General features: G+C 44.6%; 2 protein-coding genes across 2 annotated transcripts in view; both read right to left on the bottom strand.

Moving 5' to 3' along the window:
• Positions 1 to 161: 161 nt before the first annotated feature.
• On the bottom strand, positions 162 to 16,507 carry HTRA4 (HtrA serine peptidase 4; the record flags this gene model as incomplete). The annotated part of the gene is given in 14 exon segments (XM_082863637.1): positions 162 to 289; positions 292 to 341; positions 3,884 to 3,979; positions 4,387 to 4,418; positions 4,422 to 4,444; positions 4,958 to 5,042; positions 13,237 to 13,269; positions 13,685 to 13,834; positions 13,838 to 13,879; positions 14,703 to 14,907; positions 15,637 to 15,729; positions 16,109 to 16,265; positions 16,268 to 16,372; positions 16,375 to 16,507. Coding segments are annotated over 14 exon segments (1,317 nt in total). The 3' UTR covers positions 162 to 176.
• Positions 16,508 to 16,813: 306 nt separating this feature from the next.
• The window catches only part of PLEKHA2 (pleckstrin homology domain containing A2), a 57,253-nt gene continuing 52,018 nt past the window's right edge, over positions 16,814 to 22,048 (bottom strand). The window contains exons 11-12 of the mRNA XM_082863960.1: positions 21,138 to 21,215; positions 16,814 to 20,700 (exon numbers count right to left, since the gene is read on the bottom strand). Coding sequence (XP_082720086.1) covers positions 20,338 to 20,700; positions 21,138 to 21,215 — 441 coding nt within the window. The 3' untranslated portion in view covers positions 16,814 to 20,337. The remainder of the gene's footprint in view (positions 20,701 to 21,137; positions 21,216 to 22,048) is intronic.

Raw genomic sequence — 22,048 nt, 5'->3', positions numbered from 1 at the left:
TTATAACACCCCCAGCCTAATGGTTCCAGAGTGTGTGTATTTGTGTTTTAAAGCATTCATTTTCCTTTATTGAGAAACAGATCCTAAAACCCCTTGCCATCTTTGGCACATCTTCAATGCAAACCAGGTAATAAAGCTTTGGTTTTGTTAGATCATTTCTTTTTAAAGCAAGACACTTAATTGATTATTTCAGGTGTGTCTGTCAGGATCAACGTTTGACTTCTCCAACGAACCAGGATAGAAAGGGAATCATTGGCCTTAACAGCTTCAATCACGTCGGTTGTCGTGTGACAGGTTGTCCATTTATGCTGACTATTACATCATGGTCTCTCAACCCAGAGCTGGGAGGGGAGAAGAAAGGACCATGAAACTGTAAGAGTTTTACTTATCCCCATCTAGAATTTAATGTCTGTCTCTTAAGACACTACCATTTTGCTGGCATTAAACATACAGACCATGGGCTTCCCTGGTGGCACAGTGGTTGAGAGTCCGCCTGCCGATGCAGGGGACACGGGTTCGTGCCCCGGTCCGGGAAGATCCCACATGCCGCGGGGCAGCTGGGCCCGAGCCATGGCTGCTGAGCCTGTGCGTCTGGAGCCTGTGCTACGCAACGGGAGAGGCCACAACAGTGAGAGGCCCGCATACAGCAAAAAAAAAAAAAAAAAAAAAACATACAGACCAGGACACCAGAAGTAGCCTCCATCCTTCCGAATGTGAGGCCTGCTCTAATGTATTCTGCAAAATCACTGGAGGACAACAACCCTATTTGCCTTTCCAAAATCAATATTCTACCAGAATAATGTATAAGAAGTTTGCTCCTCCCATATATGAGATTTGGTTTGCAATAGGGGGTTCAGCTTTTCATTTCTATTAATCCCTGACCTCACTTAACCTGAAGCATACACTCGGCCTTACCAACAAACGTGAAAAGCCCAAGCAATATATATTTTTCCAGACAGTTACACTCTAATCAGTTTGATGTTGACAGCCCACTTACTTGCCCCATCTTCACCCATAGTTTATGGACCTGGAGGGTATGCTGAGCTGCACTACAGAAGCAGCTTCCAGTAAGTCAAAAACCAGTCACCAAGGTCTAAATATTTAAGACTCTGGTTCTAGGCTCCTTTTCCTCAAAGTTGTGATTATACTCAGCCTCCAACATATTTGCTTCACCTAGAATATATATTTTAGAAACAAAAACCAGCTCCAAATACAAAACACTAGAATAAATATATAGCCATGCTGATGATCTGTCTTAAAGTCAAAAATAGCCTGGAAATCAAATTAAATGACTGCAGGAGACACCATTTATGAGAAATGGGGGGAATTCCCTGGTGGTCCAGTGGTTAGGACTCAGTGCTCCCACTACCAGGGTCCCGAGTTTGATCCCTGGTCAGGGAACTAAGATCTCACAAGCCGTGAGGTGCAGCCAAAGAAAAAAGAGAGAGAGAGAGAAACTGGAAGCTGGGAAGCCCAGGGAAGATTGATAATGTGGGAGGATTACCAAGGTATGTAGAGTTTATTTTTTAAAACAATTTAAAGGAAGAGGATGTGAAGTTTGAGCATAGAACTAAAAGCAGGGAAAGCCTGAGAACCAGGACAGCTCAGGGGAATGCCTGGGACAGTGCATAAAGAAAGAACTAAATTCATGACAGTTCTGTGAGAAAGAAACATGCAAAGTATTACTGAATGAACTATGCACCAAGTATGAGGAAGTGGGGCTCAGGCAGGATGACAGACCTTTTCCGTGTCCCACAGCTTGTAAGAGGCTAAAGTAGGGTTTCATCCTGGATCTCTCAGACTTGAAAACCCATTTTCTTGCCAATCACTCTGCCTCTCAGAAACAAAAGTAGCCGCAAGAGCAGGATAATACGGGGGCTAAGCTAGGTTGCACATCCCTGCCCTCTGACTTGCAGTGTAACTCTCAAGGTCATTAACCTCTCTGCACCACAGCTGCTGCTTCCGTAAGATAACACCTGTATCCCACAATTATTGGGGGCTCGAACAAGTACGTAAGACACTTTAAATGATGCCTGACATAATAAGTGGTTGATAAATGCCAGCTGTTATTACTGGAATTATTGTCATTATTCTTAGATATAAGTGGGTGACGGCAGAATGATTTGCGGTTTATCAGGGACTTCAAGCAAGCAGTAATACCCACATTTTAATGTGCATCTGAATCCCCTGAAGATCTTGTTTAAAAAGCAGATTCTGATTTTTTTTAACTTTTTATTTTATATTGGAGTAGGTTGTGTTAGTTTCAGGTATACAGCAAAGTGATTCAGTTATACCTATACATATACCAGTTCTTTTTCAAATCCTTTTTCAGTGGTGCTCCTGTCACCGAATTTCTAAAAAGCTCCAGCTGATGCTATTGCTGCTGGTCTACAGACCACATTTTGAGGAGCAAGGACTTGAAGAGCTGAAAGAGATAGCTTTGGCCTTGAGCCAGAAGTTAAAAATAAGTGGGGGGAAGGGGGGTGGGCAGGGACCAAGAACATCTAGAAAAGCCTGTGACGAGTCAAATTTAGTAACAGGAGGCCTAACACTTAACTCTTCTGAACAGTTAGTACCCTATAGATTCTTCCCCATGAAAAGAGTTGCCATAATCTAAGCAGACTGTTGAGCTCTTAAAAAACAAAAACAGTGAGGGAGGGATATGGAAGAAGTATAAGAGAGAGACCAGGAGAATACTTGTAGGCCAAGTCACCCTGTCTCGCAGTAGTTACTATAAATGTCTCAAAACATCTCTTGCCTTTGCTTTACTTACTGTATGTACTTGTTTGTTTGTTTGTTGTTTGTTTTTGTTTTGGTTTTTTTTTTGCGGTACGCGGGCCTCTCACTGTTGTGGCCTCTCCCGCTGCAGAGCACGGGCTCCAGACGCGCAGGCTCAGGGGCCATGGCTCACAGGCTCAGCGGCCATGGCTCACAGGCCCAGCCGCTCCGCGGCATGTGGGATCTTCCCAGACCGGGGAACGAACCCGTGTCCCCTTCATCGGCAGGCGGACTCTCAACCACTGAGCCACCCGGGAAGCCCTTAGTGCTGGCCTCTGATACTGTCATCTGAAATTCAAAGAGAAAAAGTGTTTTAAAGCACCTAAAATAGGTTCTTAAACTCCTATCTCCCTGGATTCTTCTGATTCTTAATAAGTAAGGTAGCAAAAGAGTAGATTTGGGAATTCCTAGCAAAATTAAACTTATGTCATGAACTCATATCATGAATTCTTGGGCTGCAGAGAACCATCCCTTCCAAAAAAAGAAAAGCCAGAGGTGGGGGGGCCCATACTAGTACATTTAGCACTGTCCAACAGAAATGTAAGGCAAGCCACATATATAATTTAAAATTTTCTGGTAGCCACATTCAAAAAATTTTTAAACTTTTTAAAATTTTTAAATAGATGAAACTAATATATAATATAAAAATATATTTTAATAATATCTTACTTAACTCTATATCTAAAATATCATTTAACATATCATAGTCTAATAATTATTAATACATATTTTATGCTCTGTTCTAAGTCTTTGAAATCCTCTAGAAACAGCACACACCCAATATGCTGCTATACGATGATAATCTCTTACACAATGCAGTTATTAAAGTGAAACGCAGTCTCCCCAAAACAAAAAAAGTGTGTTTCAGGGGAGAATATTTTACATTGCTTCTGGGTTTTTGTATTTAAATCAATTAAAGTTAAATAAAATTAAAAATGCAGTTCCTCAGTCACACCAGCCACCCCTCAGGTAGGTGTTCAGTAGCCTCACAGCAGGCAGGGCCCACCGTTATCAGACAGGGCAAGTCTAGATCCTACACACATTTACCACGGGGCACATCTAGTGAGAACAGAGAAGGATGGTCAGAGGCCCGAGCTGCTCTTACCTTTCAGCAGCTGTTCCTCGAATCACCTCATATACAAAAACTCTAGAGGTCACATCATGGAAATGTGGATCTGGCCTTTTCATTTCCTGAAACAGGCTAAGAAGAGACAGAAGAGTTTTCCCATGAGGTTAGGAAGCACAATGAATTAGTCTCCTGAGCCCTGGACAACCCTCCAACTGTCAGCGGGGACTCTAGCTGCTCTGCTCAGGGCTCACACACATGGGACAAGGATGCCCTCTAGCTGGTCACCATCATTCTTCCCCAGGGGTGGTCTGATTCCCTGTGCCGAAGCCTAGAACCATTGGACACAGTGAAAGAAACCACTGAAAAGTACAGTGTGTGGTGGTGCCAGCAGATGCAGTCACCTACCCTGTGACAAGTAGGGCCTGCAGTCACGAGAGGAGCCAGCCGCTGTCCAAATGCTTTACCTTCCCCGTTCAGGCTCTCCACCCATAGCTTGTGCTTCTGAAAAACAACCCAGGCATGGTCACACCCATGCTTACTTCATAGTGAGGGGCAGCATGCGCAGAACCAACTATTTCTTCTGTGAAACAGCCTTTCCTGGAAAGGAGGATCATAACGTGTTACTAACAAAGCCTTCTTTCCTTTTGGCAGACCGAGTCACAGAATATCCTTCCAATGTTAGCTGCCCTTTCAGGCTGCCAGCCAAGACAAACATGCCTCAGAGAACCTTTGTCGCTCGCACAGGCCCACCTCCCCACATCCAGCCCAGGGCTTTCCTTTCCACAATAGTTCCATCCAACTATCTCTGGGTACAGCTCAGGCTGGGCTTTGCACCTAGTCCCCTGGTACTGCTGCCTGGATCACTGTGATCAGAGCTCAGTACCGGTGACTGTTTTCTACAGAACTCAAAGGATTGTCTCAGGGACTTCCCAGTGGTTAGGGCTCCACACTTCCACTGCAGGGGGCACGGATTCAATCCCTGGTTGCAGAACTAGGATCCCACAAGCCACGCAGCGTGGCCAAAAAAAGGGATTGTCTCCACCACAGTGGAGCCCTTCGAGGGCTCCTGAAAAGCACGGGAGGGGAAGAAAAATTCCTAATGCCCCTTACCTTTCTGTCGAATGCAATCCAAGGGAATTGCAAAGGAGATTCCTGTGGTCACCTTCAGTGTGTTTATGCCAATCACATCACCATCCTGACAAGGGAGGAGACATCAATTCAGCAGCCCAGTTCTGCAGACTGACAAGCAAAGGAAGGAGAGAAGCTTAGGGTCACTTACGGTCGAGCAACAGGTAGCATCTTAGCGGACCAAGGCGTGCAAAATCCTGCTGAGGAATTCTGGGTTTTAATCTTGAGCTCTTTTTTTTCTTGGCCAAATTACATTGCTTTTCAAAGTGAACCACTGTTTGTATTTTGACACAGATATGAGAGTAAGGAGTATATGCCTTTCCAGTCCTTAAATGAGACCAAAAATAAACACGGAAAAGGCAAAAATCTGTTGACTTTCAGCCACACTTCAATGAAACTATTCAGAAGATTCAGGAAATTGACCTCAGGAACAAAGCTCTACTAAACTAAATTTATGAAGTGGGAAATACTTTCCTTTTTGTGCATTTCATCTTCCCTTAGCCTTTGTTAGGTAACGGGAAGGATAGAAAAGAGACTTCCGATCACATTAAAATACAGATTATAATTCAATAGGTCTGGAGTGTGGCTTGAAATTCTGCATTTCATCCCTGCTCTAGTAAACTCATTGTTTACTGGAGAAAAAGCAGACACAAAAATCACATGCAAAAACAAATAAAAATTAAAAATCACATGCAGTGTTAGGAGTGAAGGGGGGGGAGTCAAGATGGCCGACTAGGAGGATGCAGACTTCGCGTCTCCTCACAACTACAGCACCTACCAGGCACTGGAGGGGGACCATGGACACCTAAGGGGACGGGAGGAACCCCCAGTGACCAGGTAAGATGTGGGGCTTGCAGGGAGTGAAGGGGGAGGAGGAGTGCAGGCGGGACAGGACTGGCGCCCCTGAGGGGCGACTGGGGGAAGGAAGGAGTTCCCACACCCAGCGGGACCCACCCACGGTTAGAGGTCCAGCTGGGGGAGATGGTGGGGGAGGGGCACGGAGGAACGGAAGGGAACGCAGCCAGCACTTTCCCTGTCCTCTTAGGCACCAGGGAACCTGTTGGGCTCCCTGGCCTAATCCTCAGCCCTGGGAGCCTCCCTCCTGCCGGGCAGAGCCCAAGGCCCACCCCTGCACACCCACCGGGGCCCTGCCTCTACACTCGGAGACCCCCTCCAACGTGCTGGGCCTAAACCCCACCCACACACCCTCACCCAGGGCCCTACCTCCAAACTCCCGAACCCCACACTCCAGAGGCCCTCCTTTCCATATGCTCCCCTTCCCTGCAGGCCCTAAGCAGAAGCCCCGCTCCACGCTTGAACATCGACCGCCTAGGCCCGGCCCCATGCTCAAATGTCACCTCCCACCCGCCTAGCTCCCACCCAACCCTAAACCCTGCCCCTGCTGAAGTTCCACCCCTGCCTAAACTCCACCCCCCCCAATAGCCAAGGCTTTTTGTTTTTCTTTCTTTCTTTTTTCCTCTTTTAGGTTGGGGTTCTGTTTTACCTTGACTCATTTATATTTTTATTTTTTCTAATAAATCTTTTAGTTTTCTAATTTTATTCTTTATACTTTCTCCTTTTTGTTTATTCCCTTTTATAAACAAATTCAAATTTAAATTCAAAACAAATTCAAATTCAAAGGGAAACAAATTCCCTTTTATATTGTTCTTTATAAAGAACAATATTCTTTATTGTTCTCCTTTTTGCTTGTTCCCTTTTTTTTCTTTCCTTTTTTCTGTTGTGGTTTTATTTTACCTTGTTGCAGTTGTTTCAATTGCAGTTTTATTTTTCCTAATATATTTTTTGTCTTTCTAATTTTATTTCTTTTTTATTCTTTGTTATTGTATTGCTCCTTTTTTCTTTTTTTTTTTCTCCCATGCCACACGTCTTGTGGGATCTTGGTTCCCAGGCTGGGGGTCGCTCTGAGTCCAAACCGCTGGACTAACAGAGAACTTCAGACCCCAGGGAATGTTAATCGGAGTGAGTCCTCCTGGAGGTCCTCATCTCAGCTCTGAGACCCGGCTCTATCCAACTGCCTGCAAACCCCAGTGCTGGACACCTCAGGCCAAACAACCAGTAAAACAGGAATACACCTCCACCCATCAAAAAAAAAAAAAAAATGAAACGACAAAAAAATATATTATAGACGAAGTAGCAAGGTAAAAACCTATAAGACCAAATAAATGAAGACAAAATAGGTAACCTACCTGAAAAAGAATTCAGAGTAATGATAGGAAAAAATGATACAAAATCTCAGAAACAGAATGGAGAAAATACAAGAAACATCTCACAAGGATCTAGAAGAACTAAAGTGCAAACAAACAGTGAGAACAACACAATAAATTAAAAATACTCTAGAAGGAATCAATAGCAGAATAACTGGGGCAGAAGAACACATAACTGAGCTGGAAGATAAAATGTTGGAAATAACTGCCAGGGAGCAGAATAAAGAAAAAGGAATGTAAAGAATTGAGGAGAGTCTCAGAGGCCTCTGAGACATTAAACGCACCAACATTCGAATTATAGGGGTCCCAGAAGAAGAAGAGAAAGAGAAGGGGTCTGAGAAAATATTTGAAGAGATTATAGTCAAAAACTTCCCTAATATGGGAAAGGAAATAGTCAAGTCCAGGAAGCACAGAGAGTCCCATACAGGATAAACCCAAAGAGAAACACACCGATACACATATTAATCAAACTATCAAAAATTAAATACAAAGAAAAACTATTAAGAGCAGCAAGGGACAAGCAACGAATAACACACAAGGGAATCCCCACAAGGTCAACAGCTGACCTTTCAGCAGAAACTCTGCAGGCCAGAAGGGAGGGGCAGGACATGTTTAAAGTGATGAAAGGGAAAACCTACAACCAAGATTACGCTACCCAGCAAGGATCTCACTCAGATTTGATGGAGAAATCAAATGCTTTACAGAAAATCAAAAGTTCAGAGAATTCAGCACCACCAAACCAGCTTTAAAACAAATGCTAAAGGAACTTCTGTAAGCGGGAAACACATGAGAAGAAAAAGACCCACAAAAACAAACACAAATCAATTAAGAAAATGGTAATAGGAACATACATACCGATAATCACTTTGAATGTAAATGGATTAAATGCTCCAACCAAAAAACATAGACTGGCTGAATGGATACAAAAACAAGACCCTTATAAATGCTGTCTACAAGAGACCCACTTCAGACCTAGGGACACATACAGACTGAAAGTGAGGGGATGGAAAAAGATATTCCATGCAAATGGAAATCACAAGAAAGCTGGAGTAGCAATACTCATATTAGAGTAAATAGGCTTTAAAATAAAGACTGTTACAAGAGATAAGGAAGGACACTATATAATGATCAAGAGATCAATCCAAGAAGAAAACGTAACAATTATAAATATTTATGCATCCAACATAGGAGCATCTCAATACATAAGGCAAATGCTAACAGCCATAAAAGGAGAAATCGACAGTAACACAATAATAGTGGGGGACTTTAACACCCCACTTACACCAATAGATCATCCAAACAGAAAATAAATAAGGAAACACAAGCTTTAAATGACACAACAGAACAGAAAGACTTAATTGATATTTTTAGGACATTCCACCCAAAAGAGGAAGAATACAGTTTCTTCTCAAGTGCACATGGAACCTTCTCCCATCACATTTTGGGTCACAAGTCAAACCTTGGAAAATTTAAGAAAATGTAAATCATATAGAGCATCTCTTCTGAACACAATGCTATGAGATTAGAAATCAATTACAGGAAAAAAACAGTAAAATACACAAATACATGAGGGCTGAACAGTGTGCTGCTAAATAACCAAGAGATTACTGAAGACATCAAAGAGGAAATCAAAAAATACCTAGAAACAAATGACAATGAAAACACGATGACCCAAAACCCATGGGATGCAGCAAAAGCAGTTCCAAGAGGGAAGTTTATAGCAATACAATCCTACCTCAGGAAACAAGAAACATCTCAAATAAACAACCTAACCTTACACCTAAAGCAATGAGAGAAAGAAGAACAAAAAAAAAGCCAAAGTCAGCAAAAGGAAAGAAATCATAAAGATAAGATCAGAAATAAATAAAAAAGAAGTGAAGGAAACAATAGCAAAGATCAATAACTAATTCTTTGAGAAGATAAGCAAAATTGATAAACCATTAGCCAGACTCATCAAGAAAAAAGGGAGAAGACTCAAATCAACAGAATTGGAAATGAAAAAGGAGAAGTAACAACTGACACTGCAGAAATACAAAGGATCATGAGAGATTACTACAAACAACTATATGCCAATAAAATGGACAACCTGGAAGAAATGGACAAATTCTTAGAAAAGCACAACCTTCTGAGACTGAACCAGGAAGAAATAGAAAACATAAACAGACCAATCACAAGCACTGAAAATGAGACTGTGATTAAAAATCTTCCAACAAACAAAAGCCCAGGACCAGACGGCTTCACAGGCAAATTCTATCAAACATTTAGAGAAGAGCTAACACCTATCCTTCTCAAACTCTTCCAAAATATAACAGAGGGAGGATCACTCCCCAACTCATTCTACGAGGCCACCATCACCCTGATACCAAAACCAGACAAAGATGTCACAAAGAAAGAATACTACACGCCAATATCACTGAGGAACATAGATGCAAAAATCCTCAACAAAATACTAACAAACAGAATCCAACAGAACACTAAAAGGATCATACACCATGATCAAGTGGGGTTTATCCCAGGAAGGATACTTCAGTATACGCAAATCAATCAATGTGATACACCATATTAACAAATTGAAGGAGAAAAACCATATGATCACCTCAATAGATGCAGAAAAAGTTTTTGACAAAATTCAACACCCATTTATGATAAAAACTCTCCAGGGCTTCCCTGGTGGTGCAGTGGTTAAGAATCCGCCTGCCAATGCAGGGGACACGGGTTCGAGCCCTGGTCTGGGAAGATCCCACATGCCACAGAGCAACTAAGTCCGTGCACCACAGCTACTGAGCCTGCGCTCTAGAGCCAGCGAGCCACAACTACTGAGCCCACATGCCACAACTACTGAAGCCTGCGCACCTAGAGCCCGTGCTCTGCAACAAGAGAAGCCACCGCAATGAGAAGCCCATGCACTGCAACAAAGAGTAGCCCCCGCTCACCGCAACTAGAGAAAGCCCATGCACAGCAAGGAAGACCCATTGCAGCCAAAACATAAATAAATAAATAAATTTATTAAAAAAGAAAAAAAAACTCTCCAGAAAGTGGGCATAGAAGGAACCTACCTCAACATAATAAAAGCCATATATGACAAACCCACAGCCAACATCATTCTCAATGGTAAAAAACTGAAAGCATTTCCTTTAAGATCAGGAACAAGACAAGGCTGCCCACTCTCACCACTGTTATTCAGCATAGTGTTGGAAGTCCTAGCCACAGCAATCAGAGAAGAAAAAGAAATAAAAGGAATACAAATTGGGAAAGAAGAAGTAAAACTGTCACTGTCTGCTGATGATATGATGCTAAACATAGAAAATCCTAAAGATGCCACCAAAAAACTACTAGAACTAATCAGTGAATTTGGTAAGGTTGCAGGATACAAAATTAATGCACAGAAATCTCTTGCATTCCTATGCACTAACAACGAAAGATCAGAAAGAGAAATTAAGGAAACAATCCTATTTACCACTGCAACAAAAAGAATAAAATACCTAGGAATAAACCTACCTAAGGAGGCAAAAGACCAGTACTCAGAAAACTATAAAACACTGATGAAAGAAATCAAAGATAACATAAACAGATGGAGAGATACCATCCTCCTGGATTGGAAGAATCAATATTGTGAAAATGCCTACACTACCCAAAGCAATCTACAGGTTCAATGAAATCCCTATCAAATTACCAATGGCATTTTTCACAGAACTAGAACAAGAAATTTTACAATTTGTATGGAAACACAAAAGACCCCGAATAGCCAAAGCAATCTTGAGAAAGATAAACAGAGCTGGAGGAATCAGGCTCCCTGACTTCAGACTATACTACAAAGCTACAGTAATCAAGACAGTATGGTACTGGCACAAAAACAGAAATATAGATCAATGGAACAAGATAGAAAGCCCAGAGATAAACCCACGCACATATGGTCACCTTATCTCTGACAAAGGAGGCAAGAATATACATGAAGAAAAGACAGCCTCTTCAATAAGTGGTGCTGGGAAAACTGGACAGCTACATGTAAAAGAATGAAATTAGAACACACCCTAACACCATACACAAAAATAAACTCAAAATGGATTAAACACCTAAATGTAAGGCCAGACACTATAAAACTGTTAGAGGAAAACACAGGCAGAACACTCTATGACATAAATCACAGCAAGATCCTTTCTGACCCACCTCCTAGAATAAGGGAAATAAAAACAAAAATAAACAAATGGGACCTAATGAAATTTGTACAGCAAAGGAAACCATAAACAAGACGAAAAGACAACCCTCAGAATGGGAGAAAATATTTGCAAATGAAGCAACTGACAGAGCATTAATCTCCAAAATATACAAGCAGCTCATGCAGCTCGATATCACAAAAACAAACAACCCAATCCAAAAATGAGCAGAAAACCTAAATAGACATTTCTCCAAAGGAGACATACAGATGGCCAACAAATGCATGAAAAGAGGCTCAACATCACTAACTATTAGAGAAATGCAAATCAAAACCACAATGAGGTATCACCTCACACGGGTCAGAATGGCCATCATCAAAAATCTACAAACAATAAATGCTGGAGAGGGTGTGCAGAAAAGGGAACCCTCCTGCACTGTTGGGGGGGAATGTAAATTGATACAGCCACTATAGAGAACAGTATGGAGATTCCTTTAAAAACTAAAAATAGAACTACCATATGACCCAGCAATCCCACTACTGGGCATATACCCTGAGAAAACCATAATTCAAAAAGAGACATGTACCACAATGTTCATTGCAGCTCTATTTACAATAGCCAGGACATGGAAGCAACCTAAATGTCCATCAACAGATGACTGGATAAAGAAGATGTGGCACATATATACAATGGAGTATTACTCAGCCATACAAAGAAATGAAACTGAGTTATTTGTAGTGAGGTGGATTGACCAAGAATCTGTCATACAGAGTGAAGTAAGTCAGAAAGAAGAAAAACAAATACCATATGCTAACATGTATATATGGAATCCAAAAAATACGGAATTTAAAAAAGCAGTACTAATGAACCTAGTGGCAGGGCAGGAATACAGACGCAGATGTAGAGAACAGACTTGAGGGCACGGTGGGGAAGGGGAAGCTGGAATTAAGTGAGAGAGTGGCATGGACATATATACACTACCAAATGTAAAATGGATGGCTAGTGGGAAACTGCTGCAGAGCACAGGGAGATCAGCTCGGTGCTTTGTGATGACCTAGAGGGGTGGGATAGGGAGGGTGGGAGGGAGACGCAAGAAGGAGGGGATTTGGGGATATATGTATACATATAGCTGATTCACTTTGTTATACAGCAGAAACTAACACATCATTGTAAAGCATTGAAACTCCAATGAAGATGTGAAAAAAAAAATGTTAGGAATAAAAAGCGCTCAGTGATTTCACACACAATTCCTCCTCCGACAAGCAAATGTAATATGTGAAGAGAAACCAGAAACAATCAGCTCAAGGGACTCAGAGAGCATGATCACAGGCCGTGTGTCAAACAGCACTGCTCTCTTGTTGTATCTGAGCAACTAGAAACCCTAGCATTTCCATTAGGGATGTTAAATAAAATTTAAGAATTAAATACATGACAGAGCAACGGATTGTTGTTGTGGCTTTTTTGTCATCTCTAAGCAGGTCAATACTAAATTAGCATTTTGGAATGAGACCTAGTTCTTCACATGCAGAAGCAGGGGGTCTTCAAGGATATACATTACATAGTACAGTTGTCATTTGACATAATTTGGGTTTAGTACCCAGGACTTTTTTAAGTACCCAATGAAAGCAGAAAGCACACTGAAGAGATGTAAGTAGGTGTTAAGGAAACCCTGACCCCCTCGGCTGGAGGAGCTCACATGCCAAGAGGACACATCCATCACAGATCTTACATTTTTCCTAGCCCTTTACTTAAGATGCAATAATAGAAAAGCATCGTACCACAAATCTCTACACAAGAGGACATCCCAGTCTGCATCATGAAATTTGTCAAGTTTCTGAAAGTTCAGAAGAAGCGTGAAGCAGTGAGGAAAGTGGTCACTTACCAAATTCACCAGAGGCCCCCCAGAATTCCCATGCTGAAGACAGAATTTGAAAAAGCCATCAGTACTTTTCTCCCAGTCATCTATATATAGTTCCCAAAGAGGTTTCCCAAAAACAGCCTGCCCTAGTGAGCCCCTGTTTCCCCAGGGCAGGCGAAATTGGGCCCCATCATGATCATCTCCGAAGTCGGTGCAGGTAAAGAACAACAGCAAGAGGACCGCCACCTCCTACGGAAGCAGTGATCTCTGCGACAGACCCTAGGAGACCATCCAGTTATCACATCAAACAGGCTCACCTCTAACAGCGTGGCATTCCGTACCTCTCATGAGGATAGACCTGATCTCTGGACATCCCCGAAAGGCCAAAGGGGAAAGAAGGCCCCCTGAAGTGTTCTTCTCACCGCATTGCCAGTATCTTATGGGCTGAGCACAGCCTACCCCTGTGACTTACATTAATTATGGCATCCGTCTGGATATAGTCCATGCCTGAATCCTTCAGCCCCAGCTCTTTGCCCTCTCGCTGTGTGGCACTGACAGTGCCTGCCATCCCTGTGTTCTGCAGTGAAAACAGGCTACCCAAGGCCACCACGAACTCGCCAGCTCACAGGTCAGATGACTTTCCCAGCAGCAATACAGGAAGTTCAGTCTGCACGTGGGTGAGGAGGGACCAGATGGACAAATTAAAACTGGAATCAATCAGCATTTGTATACAATCCATATATGACATGGTCTCCACCATTTCGGCATTTATAATGCAAGAATCACCCACCCACCTAGTTTCTACAACTGCCTGAGTCTTCCTCCTTACACTCCAACTACCACTAAACTCTCACTTGTTAAGATGATAGGGATCATCTCTAAAAATCTAAAATTATTGCTTGTAGAAATTACAATAAGTAAACCGCCAGTGAAGTAACTGATGAACATAAACTGACATTAGCAATTTACTTAGCACCATTCCAGCTCAGAAGTTTACAAAGTTAATAAGCCACGAACAGAAAGGAGGTCACCCAAAGCAGTGCTTCTCCTTAATGTGCATATGAATCTCCCAGTGATCAGTAGACCTGGGTAGGGTCTGAGTTTCTGTATTTCTAAAAAATTCTCAGATGATGTCAGTGCTGCTGGGGTGCAGACCACACTTCGTATAGCAAGGAACTCAAAGCACTCCTTAGCAGCTTTGAATCCATTACAATCATTTCCGGTGTTTTGAGACAAGCAGAGAAATAAGTTTCCCAGAAGCAGCATCTGTTGAAGAAGGAACTGAAGGAGAAAAAAAGACAGCTGGGTGGTTAATAAAAATTGTCACAGACATACAGACAGGCATGGAAGAAAATAAACAAAAGAAGGAGTGAAGAATAGAAAAAAACCAAACTAGAAAAAAAAAGTATACGCCAGGGAGAAAAGACATGTGGTGGGGTGGGGAAGAAAATATCAGCAAGTTGATGAAAATCCTCGGATCGCAGACTCACATTTGGCTCAGTTTTAATCAGGGCAAGATCCAATTTATGGTCAATGTCCTTGACAGTGGCTTCATACTGGACCCCACTCTGGAGCTCCACCTGGATCCGCTGCTGGTTCGTGAGGACGTGGGCATTGGTAACAATAAGCCCATCCTCAGATACTATGAACCCAGAGCCACTGGATGCAGGAATATCCTCACTGCTGAGAGGCGACCTGTCTCAGCAAGACAACAGCTAAGCAGAAGGCGGGCAAATCAGGGCATCCGCCATAGTCCGGAAGCTTGGGAACCTGGCATTTATGAAACATTCTTCCACCACAGTTTCCTCAGACATTTTACTTTTCCCTGCCTGTTTTCATTCTCTCCACATGTAATTAGACTCTGTGTTCAATGTCCTGGCCGTCTCTTGGAAACAGGACTGAGAGCTGATTCCAACTCTGCTTTTCCAGGAAAAGCAGCACCCCTCTGCTTCAAAGACGACTAACCTAATCGTAATACTGGGGGCAAAAGTGGACCTAGTGCTACATTATCCAGCACCCAGGCAGGGAGGGAGTCAGAGAAGTCTGGTCCCGGCTTAGGTTCCACTACTAACTGGCCCTGTGACATAGGACAAGTTTCTCTTGCTCTCTGGGTTTGGGATTCCTTACATGCAAAAGAAGGGGCCGGGCAAAGATCACCATCAAGGTGCCTTCTGGCTCTTACCTCTGACCTTGAACTTGTCTGAGAGAGAGGAGTAGCCCAGATTTGGAAGTCAGAATCCTTGTGTCTCTGCTCTTTGGCTAAACGACCAACAGGCTAGGCAACCTCTTTGAGCCGTTTGATTTCCTCACCGTGGTTTTTACAACTAAATTGTGCTGGGAGAGTGGTTGCGCGGGGCCAGGAGCAGGGAGGCGCTCGGGAACAGTTAGCCCGGGGAGCTTACGTCCTCCTCCGACCTCCTTTACCCGCGGAACAGCTGTAAGTGGACCACGGACGGGGCCACCGTCTCCACCACGGCGGCGATGAAGTTGTACTTGCTCCTGAGCCAGCCTGCGCTTCTGGTCCCCGCAAAGAGATGCTCCATTCTTTGGGCGGGGGTGGGGGTGGGGGACGACCCTCGCTGCCTGACCGCATCAGGCATCACCTCTCTCCTCCCTCTCTCTCCGCTTTCCCTCCCCCTCCTCTCTTCGGTCTCCCACTGTGTATTCACTGCGGTCGCATGAGACCAAACCTGTCACCCCGATTTGAAAATAAAAGGGAAGACGGCGGCCACCAGCTATAGGGAGGAAATTGGGGAGCAACCACATGGGAACCGGTAACCGGACACCTAAGGAGGGAAGAAAATCGGTACCTAGGAGGCGTTGAATCGCTCTGGCGATGCAGCAGGGAGAACCGCGCGAACGGAACTCGCTCCTGAAGAGGGCGCGGAGAGCGCACGGCCCTCCGCTCACCTGGGGCTCCACAGTCCCCCGCTTCTGCACCGCCACTGCCGGGAGCGCGCCACGGAGGCGCGCGGCGCTGTTCTCGGCGCGGAGCGCGCACAGGCTGCGGTAGGTGCGTCCGTCCCCCGCCGCCGAGGAGCCGGGGCGCGGGCGGCGCACGGCCGGCCGAGCGCCCCGCCGCAGGCCTCGCCCTCGGCCGCGGCGCAGACGCGGCAGACCCCGCAGCGGTCGAGCCCCGGGGCCGTCCCCCGCCGAGCAGGGGGCGCAGTGGCGGGCACGGCGGCGCGAGCCTGGCCCTCCTGGCCTGGACTCCTTTCCCCAGAGACGCGGGCAGTGGCAGCCACGTCAGGACGAACGGTCCGAGCCCGGCGGGCCGCAGCAGGGGTCTCGTCATCCCGCTCCCTTCCTCCTTCCTTCCCACTTTCCCGCGGACTCTCCTCTGGACCCGCAGCTGCTCTCAGACGAGCAACGCTTTCTCCGGACTGGGATGCCGCCTCCTTCAGCCCCCGACTTTAAGGGGCAGAACCTGGCAGCCCTCTCCACACACACCGGTTCCCCACCCCGCCCCGCGTCCCGACCCTTCCCCCACCTCGTGGAATTCAGAACACCAAGAACGGGGGCAGACTGACAACTCACCCACCCACGGACAGACGATCAGAGTTAGGAAAACACACAACCTACTTCAGTATTTCACATGGTTTTTATTACAAAACAAGCGACAAAACAGTTTTAGAAAATTATTTTTTGCTACAACCAAGTAGGAGATCGCTTAAAATGAGAAGCGTAAGAGTTTCCATGCACTCAGCTCAGCCTACAAGTGCATTTCACAGCTGAAACATACTGGTTCAAAACACAGAATCATGCTACACCTTGGGGAGCAGCGGGGGAAGGGGAACAATATGTTTTTGGGCCAAATAATCTCTTTATTGAAACTCTACCAAGCATGAGTGACTGTAATTCACTACTGCAGGCAGTAACAGAGAGAAGAAGGGACTAAGGAAAAAAAGTGACATTGGTAGAAAAGATGTAATAAATCTGTCCGTTTCTGACATGTTCAAACTTTATAAACAAAGCTGATTTGGGACACTCAGTTTCCAAAACTCTGCTACTTCCTTATGCCTATTTATCCGGTTAACAGTGAAAACAAACATATCAAATCCCACTGCTCAACTACTGAATCTGCCACTTATTTACTGGATCCTTTCAGACCATATCAGAGCACAGTTACATTCAGGGGAAAAAAATAAAACAACAAACCACCTTCTGCTTCAAGTGAACTATGAAGTTGGACTCTTTCTCATGGGAGCTCAGCATTCTATTCAGAAACAGATGTGTAACTCTGCAATTTTCACCTGAGATCGCTTTACCTGATGGACACCTTAGTACGACTGTCATCTCACAGAATGCAAAAGGCCACAAACTACGTTCACCAGCCATCAGCTGACCCTGAGCAAGCAATTCCTTAACTTTCAAGAACAGTGGACAATAATAGTTCACCTATGGGGAGACACCTGAAGCTGTTACACACAGTGGGTCAAGACCATGTCAAAAGTCTTATGAAAACAGCACAACTCAGAGAACGTTTTTATTCCACACACACAAAAAAATGCAGTACCTTTTTTGGTTCCTGTTTTTAAAAAAAACAAAACAAACAGATTTATTCCAGAGCCTATGCACTTAACTACTAATCGATATTGCATCCCCTCCTTGTTTTTTCCATTTGGTTCCATTTTTCACATTTGAAACCAAATGCTTTGGTCGTATATGCACCATCTTTGGCTCACATGTGTAGTGACATTAAAAGGTGTGATGTGAAATTAACCAGAAGCTAAGAAATATGAACACGAAAGGAATTCTGAAATAAGATTTGGCAATGAGAATGCCTCTAGGCTTCATTGAAGATAATTATATTTATCTGGTGTTGGAACTACATTAACAACACTCTAACTTGGAATTTCCAAGTATCTGCCAACTAGAATCCTTGTTTCCCCTCTATTATGATAATATAATCTGGATTTATAAGTATGTTTAATTTAATACATTCTCAAAATAAACCTTACTGAATAAGAAACAGATCAGCTTACCATAATGGCCAATTAATTTAGCAGTAGTAATCGAGCAGAGAGTTGATTTAAAAGAGGAAGAAATGGGTAGATTTTCACAAGTTAAACACCAGGAGATGACATCTTTCCATGAGTCAGGGAATGTTTACAGAGATCTCAAAAGGTCCTAATTTATCTTTGTTAGTTCCATATCTCTGTGCACTTTCTTTCACCTAGCCAAAGAATTTTCTTGAGGAAAATCTGAAGATGAAACCTGAAACAAAGAACTTTAAGAATTCGTAATGGCTTCTTGAAACCAGGCTACTTGAAGTATGTTGTCACCTTGATCACTCATAAATAAATAATGTCCAAACCAGGGATTTCTAAGGACAAAAGTACACAGGAGGCTGCAGAAAAGAGGGGAAAAAGAGAGAGAGAGAGAGAAATCTAGAGTAGATTTCCTTTTTTATACCAGGACCACTAGGGCAAACAATTTAAGTGAAAGTTATCTCCAAAGAAGTACGGTCAAGAAAAGTTCTCAACCTGACACAGTCTTCAAGGAAACTACACTGCCCGAAACAAACAGAAGATTTCCCTCAAGCCACTAAGGATTTTCTGATCACAGTCTCCTCCTCTACTCGTTAATTCTTAATTTAAAGACAAAATTAACTGATCTAGCTGATAAAGAGTTCTAGATAGAACTGAGTTAAGCTCCCTCCCTTTAGGGAACCTTGGTAGCAGTTCACCACATAAGCTGGACAGATAATTTCTCCCGGGGACCCTGGAAATAGGATCTCTTGTCAAATGGAAGAAGGTACATCCTAAAATATGGGATGGGAAATACAATCTATGCTCTTCTACCTGGGAAATCTCTAACCAGCAATGCATAGGCTGTAAATCAATGTTTCTCTGCACAGTTTCTATTTTATTAAAGATATAAATATCTCTCAAGATTATCTTTGTTATCTCCTCACTGTTGTGAACGTAGGACCTCGTCAGACGACAAGATTTCATCATGCAAGTACAGACACGAGGCATCACCCAAAGGGCAACACAAAGAACAGAAAGAAAGCAAACCTGCCAAGGTATGTACAGCACTTCAAATCAGACTACTGTCGGCCCACGAAAGAGGAGCTGAGAGGCAAGAACCCAAGATCATCTGTCTTTGCGAAAAGAGACCTTTTCTTCTGTCTGGAAAACATGGATCAAAAATTTTTAGCTGGATGAACTCAACTCCATCTCTTCCCAGCACCTGCTGTAAAGCAACTCTCAACCTCTAAAATACAGATGTGATGTATCACACAAGTGAATTATCATACACTCATCAACCCTCCACACATTCCAAGTAACGCCGTATCAAGGGCAATGTCTGTTCTGTTCTCAGCACTGAACACTGATAAACCTATCCTAAGGGCCTGACACAGCAACAGGGTGGGCAGGTCTGTCTCTCACAGCGACAGTATTTGGGGTGAAAGAACATCTCAAAGAGAACAGAGTAATTCCCGAAACTGGCTGATGCACTGGGGTTGGGAGTGCATTCTCCCATTCCTTACAAGAAGTCCCTACTTCTTCCCCTATGGAGGTCCCCTGGAGGTTGGGGGAAGCTGCCCTGGTCGACATTCAGGGCCCCCCCACCGACCAGTGCCCAGATTTTAACACCTCCCCTCAGAATGTATCCCGGCCAAGCTGGAGCCTGGGTGTCCCCCACTGCTTCCCCCAGTTTCAGTTGGGTGAATTCCCACCCTCCTACTTCACAGTCAAACTTCAGCCAATGAACAGCAATAGGATAAAACCAGATGACTGGCCTCAAGGTTCTGCACCCGGCCTGAAAACAAAGGGAAGAAACTAATAAGACAAGGACAAGGAACAAAAACTTGGTTAGGGATGAAATTGGATTTCCAACCTCCACTCACCAGGTGGACCATGGAAGAGTCAAGGTAAGAGGCACCCTGCTCTCCACTGAGCAAGCCTACAGGTCTAACCTGGTGACTTTCCCGAATTAAAAACACTGCATTGATTTAAAAAAAAAAAAAAACAGCTGGATGCTCCCCTCCCCCAAGAGAGCTCCACAGGGATGTGAGTGCCAGGAAGGCCTCCGACTGTCCTCCAGCAGGTGGAGAAACTGAGTCACGGCCCCTTGGACATCTGAGCCCTCCCCTTCCCTCCTGGGCACTGCGCCTCATCACACATCAGAGGTCCGTATGTTTTCATCATCGAGGTTGAACACAAATGGCTTCTCCTTGGGGTGCTGGGGCTCCGATCTGTGCCTTATCCGGGAGCTGGGCAGCACCCCAGAAGTACTGCTCTCCCCAAGTCGAGGCATGAAGAAAGAGTCCTCAGGAGTCTCTTCAGTGGGCAGCAGCTTTTCCCCAGCCTGGGGGACAGGTGTCCAGGGCTGCCAGGAGGAAGCCACGGAGGGGGCTTTGCAGAGGGCCCTTCTCTCCTCCAGAGGCGGCCGCCCTCTGCACAAGACAGAGTTGGGCCCCCCTGAGAGGCTGGAGCTTCCAGAGCGGGTCAGAGAAATGGATCGAGAAAAGGACATTTCCTACAAAAATAAAAGGCGGGAAAAAGAGGAAAGTAAGAGTTTTCCTGACAGCGTTTATCCCAAGGTCCCAGGAAGAGGACCCCCTCCAGGATCACCACCCTCACAGGCCCAGAGACACGCGTCTACAGAAATTAAATATGGCCAGCGGCATTCACCCCAGAAGTGTCAAGGTCTGCCTGGCAGGGAGATGTGCAGGACACATCGGAAGCTCTGGTTCTCTATCCAACCCTACCTCACTTCCTCCAACTGCTGAAAAAAACAAAAAATAAAAATCTGTACCCAAACCAGTCAAAAGAGAAAAACAAGCAAGACAGCCCGGGGCTTCAACTGCATCTGGGCACCGGGCTGCTTCCCTACATCACCAAATAAAACCCACCCACTCGGGACAACTCCTCACGAGCTTGACAGTGACTGTGAACAGGAAGGAAGTGACTTACTCTGGGGTGGCACTTGAGGGCCTGGACAGCTGCCCCGATCTCCTTAATCCAGCTGTGCATGTCTTCTGGACTGTCTGCCTGCAAAACACCCACCACACTTACAGAGACACGTCTGGCGCTGTGATTTCAGCTTTCACGCCTGTGACTCAATTCTAAGCTCGTAAAATCACACCATTAGAGCTGGAAGGGATCTCAGAGACCATCCAGGCCGGTGGCTTTCGGACTTCTGAGGACATTTTTTTCCCCAGAAAAATCATATTTGTCACCCCATAAATAAAAGGGCTCAAAGTGGGGCAGAGGTCGTGACAGAGGGAGAGCTTAGAGGCCCATCCCTACTGAAGTCCCTCACCCCCTCTGGAACACAATCGGCCTGGCCTCACCCCTGTTTTACAGAAAAGGAAAATGAAGCCCAGAAAGCCAGAGCCCAAGGTTTAGGGCTGGTCTAGATTCCAGTTCTTCTGACACCCAGTGCAGTCATCCTTCTACCACAGCTATCCCAACAAATGATCCCACTTTCAGCTCCAGTCCCATTAAAACCAAATCCTCAAAAAAAAAAAAAAAAAAAAAAACAAAACCAAATCCTCCCAGACAGGTGGTTTCTCCAGGAATAGGGCTTCTCTCAAAGCACAAGTGATCTGGGTCTGTCCTGAGTCCCATCCAGGCCTCAAGAGTTGCTAGACTTGTAGCACCAAGCTCACCAACATGCAGGGAGGGCACAGCCGAGGCCTTAAAAAGTTCCTCCCTCAGAAATACCGAGCAACCCCAGAAGGGGGCAGCAGCGGCTCTGTGAAGAAAGAGGAAAATCAGAAGCCAAGCCACAGTAGGTAGAGCCCTGGGAATTCTCAGTGCTTTCCAGCTTTACAGGAGCTGAATCCAAGTGAACCTGGCAAACATTTACTGAGGCCTTACTC

Source organism: Leucopleurus acutus, assembly GCF_964270905.1.
Source record: "Leucopleurus acutus genome assembly, chromosome: 21".
NCBI lineage: Eukaryota > Metazoa > Chordata > Mammalia > Artiodactyla > Delphinidae > Leucopleurus > Leucopleurus acutus.
The sequence above is the reverse complement of the archived record's forward strand: the minus strand, read 5'-3'. Positions and strand labels throughout refer to the sequence as shown.